Source organism: Somniosus microcephalus, chromosome 9, assembly GCF_052327205.1.
Source record: "Somniosus microcephalus isolate GS21.2 chromosome 9, FLI_Smic_1.0, whole genome shotgun sequence".
NCBI lineage: Eukaryota > Metazoa > Chordata > Chondrichthyes > Squaliformes > Somniosidae > Somniosus > Somniosus microcephalus.
The window spans coordinates 91370934-91389978 of record NC_140995.1 but is presented as its reverse complement, the minus strand read 5'-3'; the positions used below and the strand labels follow the sequence as shown (position 1 = coordinate 91389978).

At 40.5% G+C, this 19045-nt stretch overlaps 1 protein-coding gene across 11 annotated transcripts in view; it reads right to left on the bottom strand.

The window, feature by feature from the left end:
• LOC147112521 (pumilio homolog 2) overlaps positions 1–19045 on the bottom strand; it is a 126391-nt gene that overhangs the window by 10140 nt on the left and 97206 nt on the right. For 7 of the 11 annotated variants that reach the window (XM_085996848.1, XM_085996840.1, XM_085996837.1 and 4 more), the window contains 7 exons: positions 18888–19031; positions 11905–12189; positions 9676–9912; positions 8465–8732; positions 7060–7189; positions 2562–2696; positions 2284–2421 (listed from right to left, as the gene is read on the bottom strand). In XM_085996848.1, coding sequence (XP_085852974.1) covers positions 2284–2421; positions 2562–2696; positions 7060–7189; positions 8465–8732; positions 9676–9912; positions 11905–12189; positions 18888–19031 — 1337 coding nt within the window. The remainder of the gene's footprint in view (positions 1–2283; positions 2422–2561; positions 2697–7059; positions 7190–8464; positions 8733–9675; positions 9913–11904; positions 12190–18887; positions 19032–19045) is intronic. The other 4 variants (XM_085996838.1, XM_085996839.1, XM_085996842.1 and 1 more) reach the window with 3 other exon arrangements.

Here is a 19045-nt window from a genome sequence, read left to right as displayed (position 1 = left end):
GAACCACGATAGAGTTCCCTTGTCCTCACCTTTCACCCCACCAGCCTCCACATTCAACGGATCATCCTCCGCCATTTCTGCCACCTCCAGCGTGATCCCACCACCAAACGCATCTTCCCCTCACCTCCCCTTTCAGCATTCCGTAGGGATCGCTCCCTCCGCGACACCCTAGTCCACTCCTCTATCACCCCCAGCACCCCTTCCCCCGGCACCTTCCCGTGCAAGCACAGGAGATGCAACACGTGCCCTTATACCTCCCCCCCCTTCTCACTGTCCAATCCCCAAACACCCCTTCCAGGTGAAACAGCAATTTACTTGTAATTCTTGCAATTTAGTATACTGTATTTGCTGCTCACGATGTGGTCTCCTCTACATTGGGGAGACCAAACGCAGATTGGGTGACCACTTTGCGGAACACCTCCGTTCAGTCCGTAAGGGGGACCCCGAGTTTCCGGTTGCTTGTCACTTTAATTCTTCGCTCCACTCCCACTCAAACCTCACCGTCCTCGGCCTCTTGCATTGTTCCACGGAAGCTCAGTGTAAGCTCGAGGAACAGCACCTCATCTTTCGATTAGGTACTTTACAGCCCTCTGGACTCAACATAGAGTTCAACAATTTCAGATCATAACCTCGGCCCCTATCACACATTTTTTTTTAGCCACACTTTTTGTCTGTCTTTTTTTCTTCTCTCCCACATGGCAGCTGTCTTTCATTCTGCCAGCGCAATTCACACTTCATCTAGAGCCATCCTTTGTTTCTTAACCTGTCCCATTACCATCTCCTTTTGCCTTGAATATCTCAATGTCTCTTTTATTCTCCTGCCTTTTATCCTATCACAGACCTTCCCTTTTGTTCTTTCATCCCCTCCCCCATTTCCCAGCCCCTAAACTTGCTTTAAAATCTGTTCCATTTCCTGCTTTTTTCCAGTTCTGACGAAAGGTCATCGACCTGAAACGTTAACTCTGTTTCTCTCTTCACAGATGCTGCCTGACCTGCTGAGTGTCTCCAGCATTTTCTGTTTTTATTTCAGATTTCCAGCATCTGCAGTATTTTCTTTTTTTTTAATCTCAAAGGAACATGTCTGGCTGGTTCGTCTGTTTAACTCTTCATGAACCTGCTCCAGGCTCTGATTTTGGACTGACTTCCGTAACTATCTGCGAATAAACCTGTTGACAGTTTATTCTGTTATGAAAGCATCTTGCTTGGCTGATATTAACTATCTGCTGAATTGATGTGTGATGTAGTTCAAGTTCTACATGTTATATGGTAATAAAAAGGTTAACTTGTTTGACCAGTGTCTGCTATCGCAGATTACTTCACACATAGTCACATTTCAGTTCATAGGGAGAAAGCACTCATCTATGGAGGTGAAGTTTTTTGCAGTTTGTTGGAAAAGTATCTAGAATTAATCTCAATTGTAACATGAACATGTGAGAAAGAAGTATATATCGTGCTTTTTTATTCAGTTAAGCAGGCTATTCCTTTATCAGGTATTCATTTAAGTGGGATTTCTTATACTCCAAACATAATTAATCTAATAAGGCGCTACTTCAGGCTGACATAGCAACAGATGCATATGGAAAAAGTGCAGTTTCTTTAACTATCATCCCTGCACTACAGAAACTTCCCAAAACAGAAATCACTGTACATTTCAAAGTGACTAACAATACTTCCTCTTTAGTCGACAGCATTATTCAGCTGTACTTATACTGCCTATTTAAGTAAATCTATTGGGAATATGCAAGGGGTAAGCAAGTGCGGAATACAGCAGTCTTCCACACTATAGAGCCGATTTTACAAATGTGTACTCCTGGTATGAAGTCTCACCTGCTGGGAACGCATGTGGAGAAATTGTGGGCATTCTCTGTCCATTAAAATTAACAGACAGGAAAGTGCAATAAGCACTGTGATTTCCCAGTATGTGCTCCCGGCAGGTGAAGTTCCTAACTGGTCCACGATTTTGTAAAATTGGCCCCCCTGAGTAATGTTCACCTAATAAGTTCTCTGATCCCATCAATATCAGCTCTCAAGAAAGAATTATCTAGTCACTTTACATGTCATTATTTTATTTCACAGCTCAAGTTCCTGGGGCAAGGTATAATAGTGAAGTATAAGGGGAACTGGTTTTATTCTAATTTGTTAATGGCAAACCACTCATTTATACAATTGCACATTTGAAAACATATTTTGGAGTCATGCATGAAATATCTTCTAGTTTGATATGGTATCTCCTTGATTGTAAAGTAGGCCGCTGGGGGCTTAAAGCAACAAAAAACTGCTCACCTGTCCTTTAAAAGCATCAATGATGAACTGAAGAGATTGTGGTTGCACACACTCTATGCACTTTTGAACAACGTGGTTTCCATTTTGGTCCTTTACGCATTTTAAAACGTGACCATCCAGCTCCTTTACCATATCATTCTGCATTGAGAAGACGACTATTAAAAACTACAAATTTAATCCATTAGAAAAATACTGGCACATTAATATTTGTGCACCAATGATTTATCCAAGTTTCTATTAAAAATTAATTTATATTAAAAAAATCTGTTCAAACTTACAATTACCTGCTGGTCTGCTGATATGGATTCTAATGCCTTCTGAATAACACGACAACCATACATCTGTAGGGCCAAGGGTAAAACATGGCCACGGATGCGCTGAGCTAAAGCTAATTTCTGATCCAAGCTTCCAAACTGAAAATATTAAAACAAATCCATAAATCTCAAGTCAAGCTGAAATATACAAATATGGATCCAACATCTCAAAGGTTGCAATATTTTGTGCCTCTGCATCATTACCACTGTCCCTGGTTCAGGCTTCTGAATTGATCCCTTCCTCAACGGAGGACGAATTAAAATACCATGGGAGATGGAACTTACTTCTGCTTCTCAGCACTGCTCCATAACTGCAGGCAGAGTGGTGACCACAAGCCAGAGGTTAAGTAATGGGGTGAGTTAAACATTCAACTAAATAATTTAAATACAAGTCTGTAAAGCAGTAACTGCTGAGTGTTAATCGTACACTGGCTGGGCACTGGGGTGGGGTGGAGAAATCAATAACCAACTCTCCTCCCACCTCAAACTCCCAATATTTTTGAGTATGCTAAAGGCATACAAGTTGCCCCAGAACATAACTGGATAGGCTGAAATAATTTTACAATAACTGAATAATCCTCAACACGTTTTACATAGAAATTTATCACTCTTACATTAGGCCTTTCAACAAAAACTTAAATAGAAGAGGACATCAATTGTACTTGTAGCACAAATATGGTTTTAGCTTGTCTAAAATTCTTAAATTCTAATTTAGAATAGTTTAACTCCATGAATTGGGAAATGTATATTTGCAGCATCAGTGGGGAAAATACCCTATTAATACTGTACATTTACCAATTCAACATTTTAAGAAATTACAAATTCACAAAGTGACCTATTATCGAATTAACTGGTACATTGCCAGTTATGTGACACATCGGTGATGAGTAGTTAGTGCACATTAATCTAACCTCTATTAAAGGCATTCTATACCCATTATAATGTTGCTATACTAGTAGATCTCCTGTGACATTGCACATGGCATTACAAGACACCAGCTGGGACTGGAGCAGTCGAGTGGGTCATGGAGCACAGGATAGAGAGTTAAGCACATGGCCAGGGATATGAGAGTTAGAGCATAACCTGAAGCCCAGTGAAAGCATGGATAGAGATGGGGATGCTTTATTTCAATTTGATTTGTTGGTGTTTTATGAACAATATTTCAACCAAATCAGGTGCATCAAGTGCAATACACGTGGATTAAAAAAAATATGGTTGTGGTGGTCATTACAGCCCCATGCAAGAGTTCTTCAGGGAAGTATCCGCAGCCCAATCATCTTCCGCTACCTCATCAATGATAAGCTATGGGGTGAGACTGTTCGCTGATGATTCCAGTGTTCACCTTAATTCACAACACTTCCAAAATTGAAGCAGCTCATGCGAGCCTACAGAAGGACCAGGATAACACCCAGGCTTGGCTTGACAAGTGGCAGGTAACATTTGCACCACATAGGTGCCAGGCAATGACCATCTTGAAGAAGAAAAGCCCAGCCATCTCCCCTTGAGCTTCAATGGTACCACCTTCACCGAGTCCTCCACCATCAACATCTTGGGGGTCACCACGACCCAGAAGCTTAACTCGATCAGTAATATGAACACCGTGGCTACAAGAGCAAAGCAGAGACTAGGTACTCTGCAACAAGTGGCTTACTTCCTCTTCCCTCAAAGTCTCTTCACCATATATGAAGCTCAAGTCAGGAGTACTCACCACTTGCCTGAGTGGGTGTAGCCACAACATTAGAAAGCTCAAAAACACCCAGGACACAGCAGATTGCTTGATCATTGCCCTTGCCACTGGACTCAATCTCCATCACCGGCACATTTTGGCTACAATATGCATCATCTACAGAGTGCACTGCAGCAACTCATCCAGGTTACTTTGACAGCACCTCCTGCAATCTCTACCACAGAGAGGAGCAAGAGCAGCAATGCTGTGGGAACACCATCACCTCCAGATACAACATCCAAATTTGGATACACATCACCATTCCTTCATCGCTGCCAGGTCAATATCCTGGAATTCCCTACCTAACACCATTGTGGGAGCATCACCACCAATCTATGCTAGGGGTACAGCAGCATAGTGGTTATGTTACTAGACTAGTAATCCAGAGACGCGAGCTAGGGAATTTGAATTCAATAATTAATAAATCTGTAATAAAAAGCTAGTGTTAGTAATGGTGACCATGAATCTACTGGATTGTTGTAAAAACCTATCTGGTTCACTAATGTCCTTTAGAGATAGAAATCTGCCGTTGTTACCTGGTTTGGCCTATATGTGACTCCAGACCTACAGCAATGTGGTTGACACTTAATTGCCATCTAGCAAGCCACTCAGTTGTACCAAACCGCTACAAAAGAAATATGAACTGCAGCGGTTCAAGAAAGCAGCTCACCACCACCTTCTCGAGGGCAATTAGGGATGGGCAATAAATGCTGGCATTGCCAGTGACGCCCACATCCTGTGAATTAATGGAAAAAAAAACAAGGACAGCGGCAATTCAAGGTCCACCAGTTTCTCAGGGCAACTAGGGATCTGCAATACATGTGGCCTTGTCAGCATTGTCTACATACACCTGGTTCTCAGGCAGCCAGTTAAAGCAGCCATCAAGAATCTAAGAATTAGGAGCAGAAGTAGGCCATATGGCCCCTTGAGCCTGTTCCGCCATTTAATGAGATCATGGCTGATCATCCAAATTCAGTACCCTGTCCCTGCTTTCTCCCCATATCCCTTGATCCTTAAGAAATATATCTAACTCCTTCTTGAATATATTTAATGAATTGGCCTCAACTGCCTTCTGTGGTAGAGAATTCCACAGGTTCACCACTTTCTGGGTGAAGAAATTCCTTCTCATCTCTGTCCTAAATAGCTTACCCCTTATCCTTAGACTGTGACCCCTGGTTCTGGACTCCCCCGCCATCTGGAACATCCTTCCTGCATCTAGTCTGTCTAGTCCTGTTAGAATTTTATAAATTTCAATGAGATCCCCTCTCATTCTTCTAAACTCTAGCGAATAAAAGCCCAATCGACCCAATCTCTCTTCATATGTCATTCCTGCCATCCCAGGTATCAGTCTGGTGAATCTTCGCTGCACTCCCTCCACGGCAAGAACATCCTTCCTCAGATAAGGCGACCAAAACTGCACACAATACTCAAGGTGTGGTCTCACCAAGGCCCTGTACAACTGCAGCAAGACATCCTTGCTCCTGTACTCGAATCCTCTCGCTACGAAGGCCAACATACCATTTGCCTTCTTAACTGCCTGCTGCACCTCCATGCTTAACTTCAGCGACTGGTGCACAAGGACACCCAGGTCTCGTTGCACTTCCCCTTTTCCCAATCTATTGCCGTTCAGATAATAATCTGCCTTCCTGTTTTTGCCACCAAAGTGGATAACCTCACATTTATCCACATTATACAGCATCTGCCATGCATCTGCCCAATCACCCAACCTGTCCAAATCATACTGAGTTTCTCTGCATCCTCACAGCACACACGCCCACCCAGCTTTATGTCGTCTGCAAAATTCAATAAGATCATGGCTGATTTTCAACCTCAACTCCACTTTCCTGCCCGATCCCCATATCCCTTGATTTCCCCTAGAGTTCAAAAATCTATCTATCTCAGCCTCGAATATACTGAACGATTCAGCATCCACAGCTCTTTGGGCAGCACCTCCCAAACCCGTGACCTCTTCCACCTAGAAGGACAAGGGCAGCAAGCACATGGGAACACCACCACCTCCAAGTTTCCTCCAAGTCACCCACCATCCTGACTTAGAAGTATATTGCCGATCCTTCATCGTCGCTGGGTCAAAAATCCTGGAACTCCCTACCTAACACCACTGTGGGAGTACCTTCACCACACGGACTGCAGCAGTTCAAGAAGGCAGCTCACCAAGGGCAATTAGGGATGGGCAATAAATGCTGGCCTTGCCAGCAATGCCCACATCCCATAAACGAATTTAAAAAAAATTCCAAAGTTTCACAACCCTCTGATGAATAAATTCCTTCTCATCTCAGTCTTAAATGACCGACCCTTTATCCTGAGACCACATGTTCTAGACTCTCCATCCAGGGGAAACAGCCACTTAGCATCAGCGCCCCTCAGAATCTTGTATGTTTCAATGAGATCACCTCTCATTCTTCTAAACGCCAGAGTATAGGCCCAATCTACTCAATCTCTCCTCACAGGACAACCCTCTCATCCCAGGGCTCAATCCAGTGAACCTTTCTTGCACCACCTCTAAGGCAGGTATATCCTTCCTCAGATAAGGAGACCAAAACTGTGCACAGTACTCCAGGTGTGGTCTCACCAAGGCCCTGTACAACTGTAGCAAGACTTCCTTACTCTTGTACTCCAACCCCCTTGCAATAAAGGTCAACATGCCATTTGCCTTCCTAATTACATTGTTAAAACGAAGACAATTTTCACATAACGTGCTTCAGAAAATATAGTTACCTCAAAGAATTTCTGTATTACATAATTTCCAAACACATCAGTCATCAGTTGATATGCTGCTTGCAGGATCTCACTGAAAACCATCTGGCGTTCTGCAGGTGTAGCTCGCTCCAACTTTTGCTGGATGAATCTGTCAGTTCCAAAAAGTAACATGAAGTTGGCTCTACACTTAAAGCCTTTTAAAATGCATTTTTGTTATAATTCTTGTTCAAAATATACAGTTATAGTTCATCTCACTAGGGAGTAGGGTTCTTTGCATAACGGAGATGCTCATGCTATTTGGTTACTGTCCAGAATAAGTGCAAGCTTTTGTTCTCAAAGCTGAGAACGGTACTATTCTATCCAAGGACAAGTTTTATCACCAATGAAGTGCAGACGGTTTTCCTAGAACTTTGATGATAAGTGGGTTTCTCAGAAACCTAAAATATATACTTCTTGGATAATAAGAGTCTAAATGGGGTAGAGGAGCTAAGAGATCTAGGAGTACAGATACTAAAAGTAACGACACAGGTTAATAAGGTCATTAAAAAAGCAAGCAAGGCACTAGGGTTTACTTCTAGTGATAGAATTGAAAAGCATTGAAATTATGTTGAACTTGTACAGAACCTTGGTTAGACCACACGGAGTACTGTGAACAGTTCTGGTCTCCATATTATAAAAAGGATATTGAGATATTGTAGAAGGTGCAAAAAAGATTCACATGGGTGATATCAGAACTGAGCAGTTAATACTATCAGGAAAGACTGAACAGGCTGGGGAGAAGGCTGATGGGTGACCTGATAGAGGTCTTTAAGATAATGAAAGCGTTTGATGGAGTAGACATGGAGAAAATGTTTCCAGTTGTGGGGAAGACCAAAATTAGAGGTCATAAATATAAGATAAGTCACTAATAAATCCAATAGGGAATTCAGGAGAAACTGCCTTACCCAAAGAGTGGTTAGAATGTGGAACTTGCTACCAGAATGAGTAGTTGAGATGAGTAGCATAGAAGATGCATTTAAGGGAAAGCTAGATAAGCACATGAGGGAGAAAAGAATAGAAAGATATGTTGATAGATTTAGATGAAGAAGGGTGTTAGGAGGCTCGTGTGGACCATAAACACCGACATAGACCAGTTGGACCGAATGGTTTGTTTCTGTGCTGTATATTCAATTTAACTACATATTTGTTTTAAAACAATGAGACAGTATAATCGTACACTATATGATTGTGTATCTTCAGTGCTTTTCTCTGTCGCATGTACTCTCAGAGAAGTATGGATCAGTGAACAGTGAGTGAAAACATGGAAGTATAGCCTGTTTGGGTCAACAAAGTGATAGTTGTTCATGACACCAAACATGTTAAAACAAAACTTATGTATAGGAACATACATCCACTTTAAAAAGGTTTCCACAAATCAATTTACCTAGAGCCGTGTTGGTCCTGGGAGAATTCAACTATGTGACCAACTAGGTCACGCAGCTGAAGATTGGGGAAACGATTATTTCTGAAGTCCTCCAGCAGCCTGCTACGACCTGAAGGCATGATATCAGATCTGCTGTAGCGAAGACGTGAGGGTGGAAACAATTGGCTGCTGGAACTAAACAGGCTTGATGAACCAATCCCACTGCGACTTTTAGCTTCAGCACCAGGTGCTGCAGAGATGAATCGGCCGCTGCCATTTGTCAGGCCACCTGCAGTGAAAATATGTGTCGATAAACTGAAAAAAAATGCACACGGTAGTGCAGCTGTATGATGGCATGACATGACAGTTCAAGTTTTACAATAATGGAATCCATACCATATCTTCTTTAATTACTATCTTTTTCTTAATATTCCAAAATCTGTATTATTTACTACCAAAGAACTGTACTAATTCTTACACACACACACAAATGTGCTGCATGGATTTAAGATTTACAACTTTATAATGTGCTCACAAAAAGCTACATCATATTTGATGTAGTTAAGTCAGTTTGAAATTTAAGGTAGGTAACATTCAAAATGCAGTGCCTGGAGTAGAACCAAATAGTCTTTAATTAACCATTTAAATAATAAATATTCTAGCAATCACAAATTATATGTCTTTTTTACTGAATGAAACTGCATCAGAAGTAAACAAGTATCTAATGGTATACAGATCAATCTCATCAGCAGTAGAGCAGGTAGCAATAGAATGTTTTAGATATTTCATGGAAGATTCTATATAGCATGTTAAACGACATACTGGGAAGAGGGGAGTGTATTTTCTTTGTTCTGTAATTACTGTATAATGAAATCTTTATACACATATTTGTGATTTTGTTGCAATAGTGAACAGAGGAAATCTTCTAGGGGTTTGCTTTTAACAAACTAGTCACTACACTTAGTATTTTTCACTGGTATAGTCAATTGCACAGAACTGAACACAAAAACTATGTTTTGTGAAGCACTGATATTTGGCCTTTCATTCTTTTGAACCCAAACCAATAGCATCAAGAGGTCTGTGTTTTGTGTACAAACTCCAAACATTGAACAGATACAAAATGATTACTCACCAATATAAAACCTAGTCCAGCAGACAAGCTAGACTGAAATTCTGGATGCTAAATTACTGGTCTAAACACATTTTTATACATAATAAAATAGCAAACATACCAAGATGAAGACTAGATGAAGACCCATGTGAGGAGAGGGATGGAGGTGGTGTCAAAGAGTGACTAGGAGTCTGGCTAGGAAGGGGCATGCCAATTGGACCAGGCGAGGAGGAGAATCCCAAGCTGCTGTAGAACTGCTGACCTATAGGAGCCAGACTGCTGTTGGGTCGTTTGTACAGATCAGAGCTAGCAGACAATGAATCTCTTCTAGATACACTGCTGCTTCCAGAACCACCAACTGTAAAAACAGGATATCAAAATAGGTTTTGGATATGGGGCTGGTAACTGCATCTAACAATATCTGAACATTTTTAGCTGTTTCATGTTAAATTTACTACAATTAACAGCTGAATTCCTATTTTCTGTTTTTAGCAGGTTTCCTGCCTTTTAAATTATACTGATCTATATCCACTGAATGAACAATAATTGAAGCACTTTCCAGAGATAGGAATTGTGACAACAAAGAATATATATATATATTTTTTAAATGTACAATATGCAAGGTTATATTTTAAAGCTTGAAACATGAATTTTAAAAGACAACCAAGTGAGGGAGAACCTACAAACGACTGAAGAATATTGGACAGAATAATTTTTTTTAAAAGGATAGACAGCATAGATCCAGGAAGATCCATAGATCCATGGAAATCATGTATAAATAATCTGCTAGTTTTAAAAAGACACGGTAGACAAATGAAATGCAACAGATAAATTGTTGGATTTTCAGGAACCTTTTGATAAGGTACCACGTTGATGATTAATTACTCAGGCAAGGAATCACAAAATATATACTGAAACAGGAATGAGTTCCAATAATGGAAAACAGTGAAATCAGATTCAAAAGCATTTGGATCTTTAAGATAACTAAATCAGTAGGTGGCAGAAGTAGCTACATGTAGGTAAATGTAGAATAATTTTGGAAGAATCAAAAGAGTATATATTAAAAAGAATTGTCATACAGGTGTGCTGATTATAAAAAAAAATCTAAGGACTAATGTGGGTAAATCTATGAAACTGTCAGCCCAGTGTTTAGATGCAATTAAAAAAGCAAATAAATTAGTTGCAAAAGCAGTTTTTTGATTGTGTATATAGTGTTGAGCAGACTCTCCAATCTATGCAATTCTGGCTAGCTAAATATATGGAGGATACTACTGTCCTGGACAGGGTACAATGGTAACCAACCAAGATGGTTTGTGTCACCGGATTACAAGAAAACATGAACAAAGTTGCTCAAGTTTCTTTGAAAAAGACAAGATTCTAATTTTTGTGAAGATGATGATGAAACAGCAGATCCAGACAAATTGTTCAAAATATATGGGGACATAAACTAAAAATTATTTAGGAATAAGAAGGAAAGTCAGGGGGAACTTATTTTCTGCAAAAACATAATAGCTTTGCGAAATAGGTTACCAGTGAAGTCACTGAAATGAATAGTTTAAGTAGGTTCAAGCAGCAGAGGTGTTTCTGAAAAGAGAAGTGGTTGAAAGATGTGGTGAGAAAGCGAGTTGGTAGGGTTGGGATTCATGAAAAAAGGAAAGACCTGGTGGTCTTGTCTGCTCGTAAAAACATTAATATCCTCAATCAGGAAGAATTTAAGGCTGCAGGATGTGAGGCATCTGCGAACCAAGAAACTGTTTAAATTTCTTGGTTCAGGACAACCTTCCTCACGACAAGATAGTTGCACTGAGCTCTTCCATCATCTTTGTACGTCACACAACATGAAAAGTTAACGAAAAATCCATAATATTCAAAGCAAATCTTGAATTTAGCAAGAAGCAGAAGCCAAAAACCTGGCCAGCATAAGTCTTGGTAAAACCAAAATCACACAGTCATTGATCAAAGGAAAACCATGCCAAAATCTGCACATACAGCAGAGTTGGGATGGAGCATTCAGCATACATTTTTACAGATATGTACATTTTTTCCTGTACAGATGGCAGAATATCCTATTTGTATGTCAAAACTGACAAAAAATTTAACTGAAGTTGATATTTACATTGTTTACATTACAAATTTCAGCCAGAATTAATGTTAAAACCATTCTACAGTTGTTCACTATGCCCAATTAACTGGGGCCATTTTTATTCCTGCTGACTTCTCAGATGCGACTAAGCAGAAGTTTGACATTGCCACATTGTCGGTGACTGGCTGACAAAACTACTTCAACAAAGAGTGGTTGACTGTGAGTAGTTAAATACAGATATATACAGGTTATTTAGGAATGGTTTACCTGCTGATCCAAATCCTCCAAGTGCTGAGCCAATAGCAGCACCCAGAGAGTTACTGCTTCCAAAGCCAAGTGATGTGTTGCCCGGCTGTCCTGGCCCATGAGAGAACAAAGAGCTGCTCTGAGAATTATTTGACAGAGAGCTACTGCCATAAAATGAGTTTGACTGCAAGTTGTTGCTTTGTTGTTGCTGCTGCTGCTGTTGCTGCTGAGTTCCAATTGGACGGAAGAGGCCGTTTGCTGCTGCTGCTAAACTGCTTGCTGTCCCATTGGCTGAAGCTGCCGCAGCTGTTTAATAGAATTACAAATAAACAGGTTTAATGCTAAGACAAGTAAACTGCTCCAATTTAAAAAAAATGAAATGTCATATGTTACTGAAATGGTTCCATTGCAGTACCGGGTTTCAGGAAATGACTTAACATGCAAACTTGTAGCATCAACAGAAAACTTATCGAGTATTTGCAGGGAAAGCTATATGATGGTATTCTGTATTGCTACAACAAACTCTCAGTGTCTTGGCAGAACCGCCAGTTAAATTAGAAGCCTGAATCTAAATGAGTCCAGAAAAATACTTTGGCAATCTTCCCCAAGTAGTAAACAAGGTTTAAGCATCTTTAGTTTTTGTGCTGCTGTCAAACTGCAAGACCATCACATTAAGCTCAGTAATTAAGTGACTATATAGGAATAAAAAGTAAAATTACCCACCTCATAGGATCTTCCTCATTCTTCAAAGGGAAGCATCCTCCACATATCAATAGGAGTAAGCCTAGGTTACCAATGGGAAAAATCAATAGGGTGAAGGTCCATGTGGATCACACCATGTTAAAAGGCTTAAAGGGACTTCACCCTAATGACCCACGGTGTTTCTGATTTGGTACCCAAGGGAAGCAAAAAGTTGGAACGTGATCAAAATAATAATGCTAAATATTCCTCCAAAAGAGGCAGAATGGGGCTGACTGGGTGTTGTTGCATGTGGAGGATGCTTCCAGTTGAAAATGAGAAGCATCCTACAAGGTAAGATTATTTTCTTCCTCATTTCAGCATCCTCCACAAAAAAGGAAATATGAAATATGTGAACGCAATGAAATGATGTCCTTTAACAAAGATAGAAAAAGGTGTGATTAATGATCATTCCTATAGAAACATTATCAACAAGACTAACCAAGCACTGGGATTATTTCAAGAATGTCTGATGACAACTAACGGCAAAATATCCTAAACTTACTGCAACTCACTCTGGTGAGGCCATATTTGGAATATTAGAGAGTTTTGGGCATCCTCTTCAAAGCGTCATTGACAAATTGGAGGTTTTAAAGAGCAAAAACGACGTTATTGGGATTAGGGCTTTGAATTACGAAACGAGACTGAAATAGTGCTCACTGGAGTAAAGAAGCTGAGGAGAGACATGGTCCACGGCTTTAAATACTAAGCAGTATAAATTTGGATGTGCCATTTAATTTGGATCAGAAAACACAAGTATAATAATGAGCCTTAATAGAGGCCAGAGGGAATTATTTCCCCACCCAATAGTGAATATGTTGAACAAACTCGCTGCAAAAACTGTCAATGTTTTGTCCATGCCACAGTTCAGGATTTTTGACCATTTCTTTTTCTACGGAACTGATTTGGAAGATCATTTAAAGATATCTTTAAAGCTGGGTTTTTAAAAGCAAAGCATTTTCTCAAGTTTAAAAAAGGCACACCCTGACAAAGGATATTAATAAGTTAAACGGAAGTTGTTTTTTCCAGATACTAAATTAATGGTTTGTTAGCTTGTTTGGGTAATCAGAAAACACCTCTCATTCACTGTGTTGGAAAACACTTTGACCTCTGTCTATCTGTGAAGCAGGGGATAAGACGATGCAGATGCCAAAAAGGCAGCCTGGCTTTTGGATAACAGGATGCTGCAAAGGCAATCAGACTGCAAAAGGAAACTGCAGGAAGATGGGGGTCTGCTCTGGGCTGTAGGACAGAATGTAGAACAACTAGCTTGTTAAGCAAGGTGGCAATGAAGTCAAGTAGCGTAACGTGTTCATTATTTTCTACGTTCTTACGCAGAGATAAGTTGTATCAATTGAGCTAAATGACTCAGTTCATAAATATTGCTACGTACATTCATCTTACTGTGCCATAAAGCAGCTTGACAATTTGAACCGAGCCGAGCCTCATCTAGTGTTAACTCATTCACCTTTAAAAAGAGATTGAATAAATACAAATGCAAAAGACACACATATCCGGTTCAGGTCACAAAGGTAGTTAGTCAATTTCCATAAAAGTAAGGTGCTCAAACTGCTTGCGGGATTGAGTGACGCCCCTGAACCAGAGAGGGTATCTAAGGCAGACCGAAATTTGTAACAATCTGGTTATAAGGGCAATTACAGGTGATCAAATACTCCATGGAAACACGATGTGCTACTAGGACCAAGCAAAATGTATTTATGGAAAATTGGCCAGGTTTAAATACGAGGACAGTTGGAAAAAAAGTGGCCCGAAATTTGCGGTGGCTAATAACAGCGAACGCTGTAAACTGACCGCAACTTCAGAATTTAGCACATGTGCATCCTAATGCGAAAATCCTGAAGTTGAGGTCAGTCATTCACTGCTCCGACACTGGCTGCGCTGTGCCACCGCACCCCCCCCCCCCCCCCCCAACCGCAAGCCCCCGGGAAATCAGTGAAACGGACAAAAACTTCAGCTTTAAATACCCCATTAAAAGACCTTGTTGAATTAGGTGAAACTGGGGTTTTAACAGCGTATTGAGTGCTAAAAAAATGTTATGGCCCTGAAAAACCAATTTAAATTTTGTGGCGTGTCAAATTTATCCATATTAATAAAAATTACAATTCTTAAACTTTAGTTTGTTCAACTTTATTTCAGGTTTACCTTTTCCCCTGAAATAAATGCTCTCTAACATTTTTTAAAAGTTAGAATAAAAGGAGCTCCTTCACTTCCTGATTCCCTGTCTGAGAATTCTGCACTGTGATTGGCTGCTTAGACAGCTTGTTGCCGTCACAGCAGCTTGCGCTAGGGATTTCCCACTACACTGCATGGATCCCAATTGAAAGTTGGAAAAGCCAAATTTCTCGCCACAGAGATCGCAAGATCTCTGTGGGAAACTTTCTTCGGGGCAAGCGGCAAACACCTTTGCTTCGCCACTGACTGCAAATTACGGGCTAGTGCAGTTTAGCTCAACAATTTTTGAAGTGCAGGGAGGGTCAGAGAAATTTATACATGATCTCTAGAAGAAGCGGACTTTATTCATTTCTCATTCCATGCTTTCTTACATTCTAATAATTTTATATATGAAATAAGAGCCCAAGGAGCACCCTCAAGAGGCCTTTTGGCAATACTGAGAAAACTGCATTTAATACATGCATGCAAAAATGTAATTTATCACTAAATCCTAGCATAATGTTTGAAGATTTGCTCCAAGTAATGGCCTTAAAGATGTTACCCAAGATGACCATGTTACAGTAAGCAAAAGCAAGAACCAATTTATTATCTGGACTAACTGACCTGTGACACACCCACTGCTACATCAGGAGAATTTCCTCTGGTCAACTGCAAATTATGAAATATATATTGTAGTGATCACAAGTCGCTGTTTGGAGATTGGAAGGATTTGAGCTTCAAGCCAAGCTTAATATTAAAGGAACGCCAGAGACAATGAGATTTCACTTGAAATCAAAATACCTGATCTGTACCTCAGGGCACTTTGCTTATACAGGTAGACTACCCTTTATCCGAACTTCCGAAAACCGAAACCCTCTAAAAACCGAAGGTTTTTTCGGTCAGCGTAAGTCGTGCGCATGACACGACCAGAGTGGCGCACGACCCCCCGCCGACCCCGACCCCCGCCGACTTACGCTGAGCAGAGGGTCAGCGTAAGTCGTGCGTACGACCCCCCGCCGAACCACCTGACTCTCTTCCAAAGGCTCGAAAGCAACGCGAGCTCTGAGCCCGCGGCGGTGCCGGCCCCTGTTCCGACCGAGCACGACGACCTGTTGGTGGAAATGCGGAACTTCATTGCATTCCAGGCTAGCAGCGACGGACAAGCCACGACTGCGGACCCCCCCGCGGACCCCGACCCACCTTCCGAAATCCGAAATTTTCCAAAAACCGAAACACGGCTGGTCCCAAGGTTTTCGGATAAAGGATAGTCTACCTGTACTTCATTAGTGAAATGTTTTTGGAATTCCATTGTCTGAAAACTAGCAAGGATTGGAGACCTTATACTCAATGTTTTTAACTCATTTAACAACGAAGTCATCAAAAGAAGTCTATTGGAAGAACTGCATTTGCTCTTAGGGAATTTCAAAAAGTCATGCTAGGAAATCACATTATTACATTGGAGTGGCCATCCATGTTAACAAAGGTATGTTATTACTCAGAGCAACATTCAAAATTGAAAGACCTTACAAGATTAAAAAACTGGGAAGAGGCACTCATGAAAAAAATGAACTTCTTTTTTGGCCGGATGTGGAACTTTTAACTAATGACATGGAAAAATATATACAAAACATATTTAAATGCATGTGGTTGAGGCATGAGAAGAGTCCGTAACATGGCCAACGCCCTGATGTGAAATATATGTCCTGATAGTAACCCTGGGCTTATTCCTGTTAGTATGTGGACAATGCTACAATGAGGAAGCATTAAAGGCTAAGCATTTGTTTAACATTCTCCTTCATACATTAGCGCAAAATAATTTTAACATTAGCAAATATTCAATGACCTTTAAATAAGCAAGGGAAAGTGTTACTTGCTGCCTAGGAATGGTTATGTTTTGAAATTAAATGAACTTCTCAAAGATGGTTAACGTGTTCTCGTTGCTATACCAAATAAGGAAATAGTTATAACAACCAACATTCAAAACTGCATTTCAGATGCTATCTTCCATAGCATTCAATAATTTAATACCAATAAAATAACTAATATAATGTTTTATGTTCCCTCTGTTTCTACTGTTACAGACCACCACCGATACTACAAGTTGTAAGGAAACATGCAGTCAGTACCTCAAATTTCAGGCAGTGCAAACACATAATAGATTTAAATTGTTGAAGCAGTGAGCGCCAGTGATGCTGTAGATTCTGGCCTCGAAGGAATTGTTGCGCTCAACAGTAAATGCGAGATGATTTAACATCAGTACAAATACTTATTAACTGAGGTTATTTCAAATGTGTGCTATCTTAGCTCATGCATACCATCAGGCTCAGCAACTCCAATTGTCTTCCTGATACAACTTGCACTATAACAAAAATATGGACATTGGCTAAACAGTAAGGAATAACAGCTCTTAAAGCTTCTGGTATTATTTGTTCCCATTGTAGTACTAAATTGAAAATGTTACATTATCTACCAGAGACATGATCTTCCATATTCTTTGAGAGTTCAACCCCCCACATATTCGGATATTGCTGTTAATCAGCCAACATTAGCCCTAGACATTCCTTCACTGCAAATACAAGACCTTATTCTGACTATTTTGAGAGACATGTGAAACTAAAATAATCTTAGGCAAAAATGCATTTTCCATATTTAGGAATGCACAAGACCAGAAAATATAACTTTGGTCCGGCTGCCCAATCCCAGAAAGAATAGGTCGATAGGACTGGTTTAGTAAATGGAACACCTACTGTCTGAGAGACCCTGTAGAGCTGAAAAAGCCTATAACTCAAATGGTAGCTTGAAACAGGTTCTCCCTGCTAATTATTACAGCAGTCCCCACTGGAGACAACTCTTGAGAATCTGAAAATAATCTACCAGCACAGATAAGAACTAAGTTAATAATGACACCTTTACCAGATACAGGATGTGCCTGTGGTTGGACCCAAGAGTATACTCATGGAGTTAGCAGTATACCTGTGTACCAAATTTGATGTCTGATTTGGGAACCCCTTCCTAACTTCTCTTTCCTCAAAGAAAATAGCTATTATAAATACCTACTGGTCTCAGGCAAATGTTAATTGATTAATTATAATGCTGTTGCAGGTTCTGTCATTAATCATACTGGGGTTGAAGTCCTATACATGGCTGCCATTTCAACTTAAGTATATATTAGGATACACCATTAATGGCTAAGCATACTGCTAAAATAATTATTTCCAAAGCCTTAAGGAGAAGTACCTCAACCATCTCTTACAAGACATGAACTGCTGACAGTGGGTTGACTTGATCACGAGAGATGCTTTTTGCTGAATCTCAGTACAGGAAACTTTCTGGTATCCGGCACTGACGGGACCGAGCTGGTGCTGTACCATCAAAACTGCCGTGGAAACCAGCGCTAATGTTAAAACATACGGAGCTTTTGAGCGCCGTGTGAATCAACAAACCCTGTGCTTCAAAACAGTCAGCCGCAGCTTAAAAGCGTCTCTGTAGCGAAGCAACAGCTTCAGCTAGACCTTGCAGAGCCTGACTGGGGAAAAAAAAGCAACGAGAAGTAAAAAAACTTATAGGAAACGGCTCCTGAATTTTGCCGGTAGAGCTTTCCGGACATTTAACCTCTGGTTAAATGGAAGTTTCCTGTACAAGAGTCTACCTGGATTGAGAAGAAAGCTGCAGCGACTGCTATGGATCTTAACAAAAGTTCTGCCAATGAGGGCAGGAAACTTAAATGTCCTGGGTTGGTTGTATGGTCATTGTAAAGTAGCACCAGCCTGCTGGCTGAACAAAAAGGTTAAACGGATTTGTGAGCAATGGTAGAGTGTGGTGTGTAGGTTCCAAAGGACATCAATTGCTACCACTTAGTTACAGCAACCAATATAAAGATGGCTCAACCAATGCATATTTATGGGGCAATCCTGGAAATGCTCACTATTAACACACAGCGCCCAAAATAAGATTTGATATAGAATAAAGTTGGAGGTCACTAGGTGATTTTCACCCAGTAGAATGACAGCAATATTTTGTTTGAATGACGATATTATAGACACTTCCATTTCAAAACGGAATTATTAGTACTCTATGTTAGTGTCAGAACTTACCAGCTTGTGCTGCTGCAGAGCTGATGAGAACAGGTGTTGATGCTACCAGCCTAACTGGCGTCCCTAATCCAGTCCTTGCTCCAGGGCCCACCACTAAGGCACCAGTTTGATCATAGTAGGCAGTCGGGGCTAGAACTTGATAACCTAAATAAAGGTAA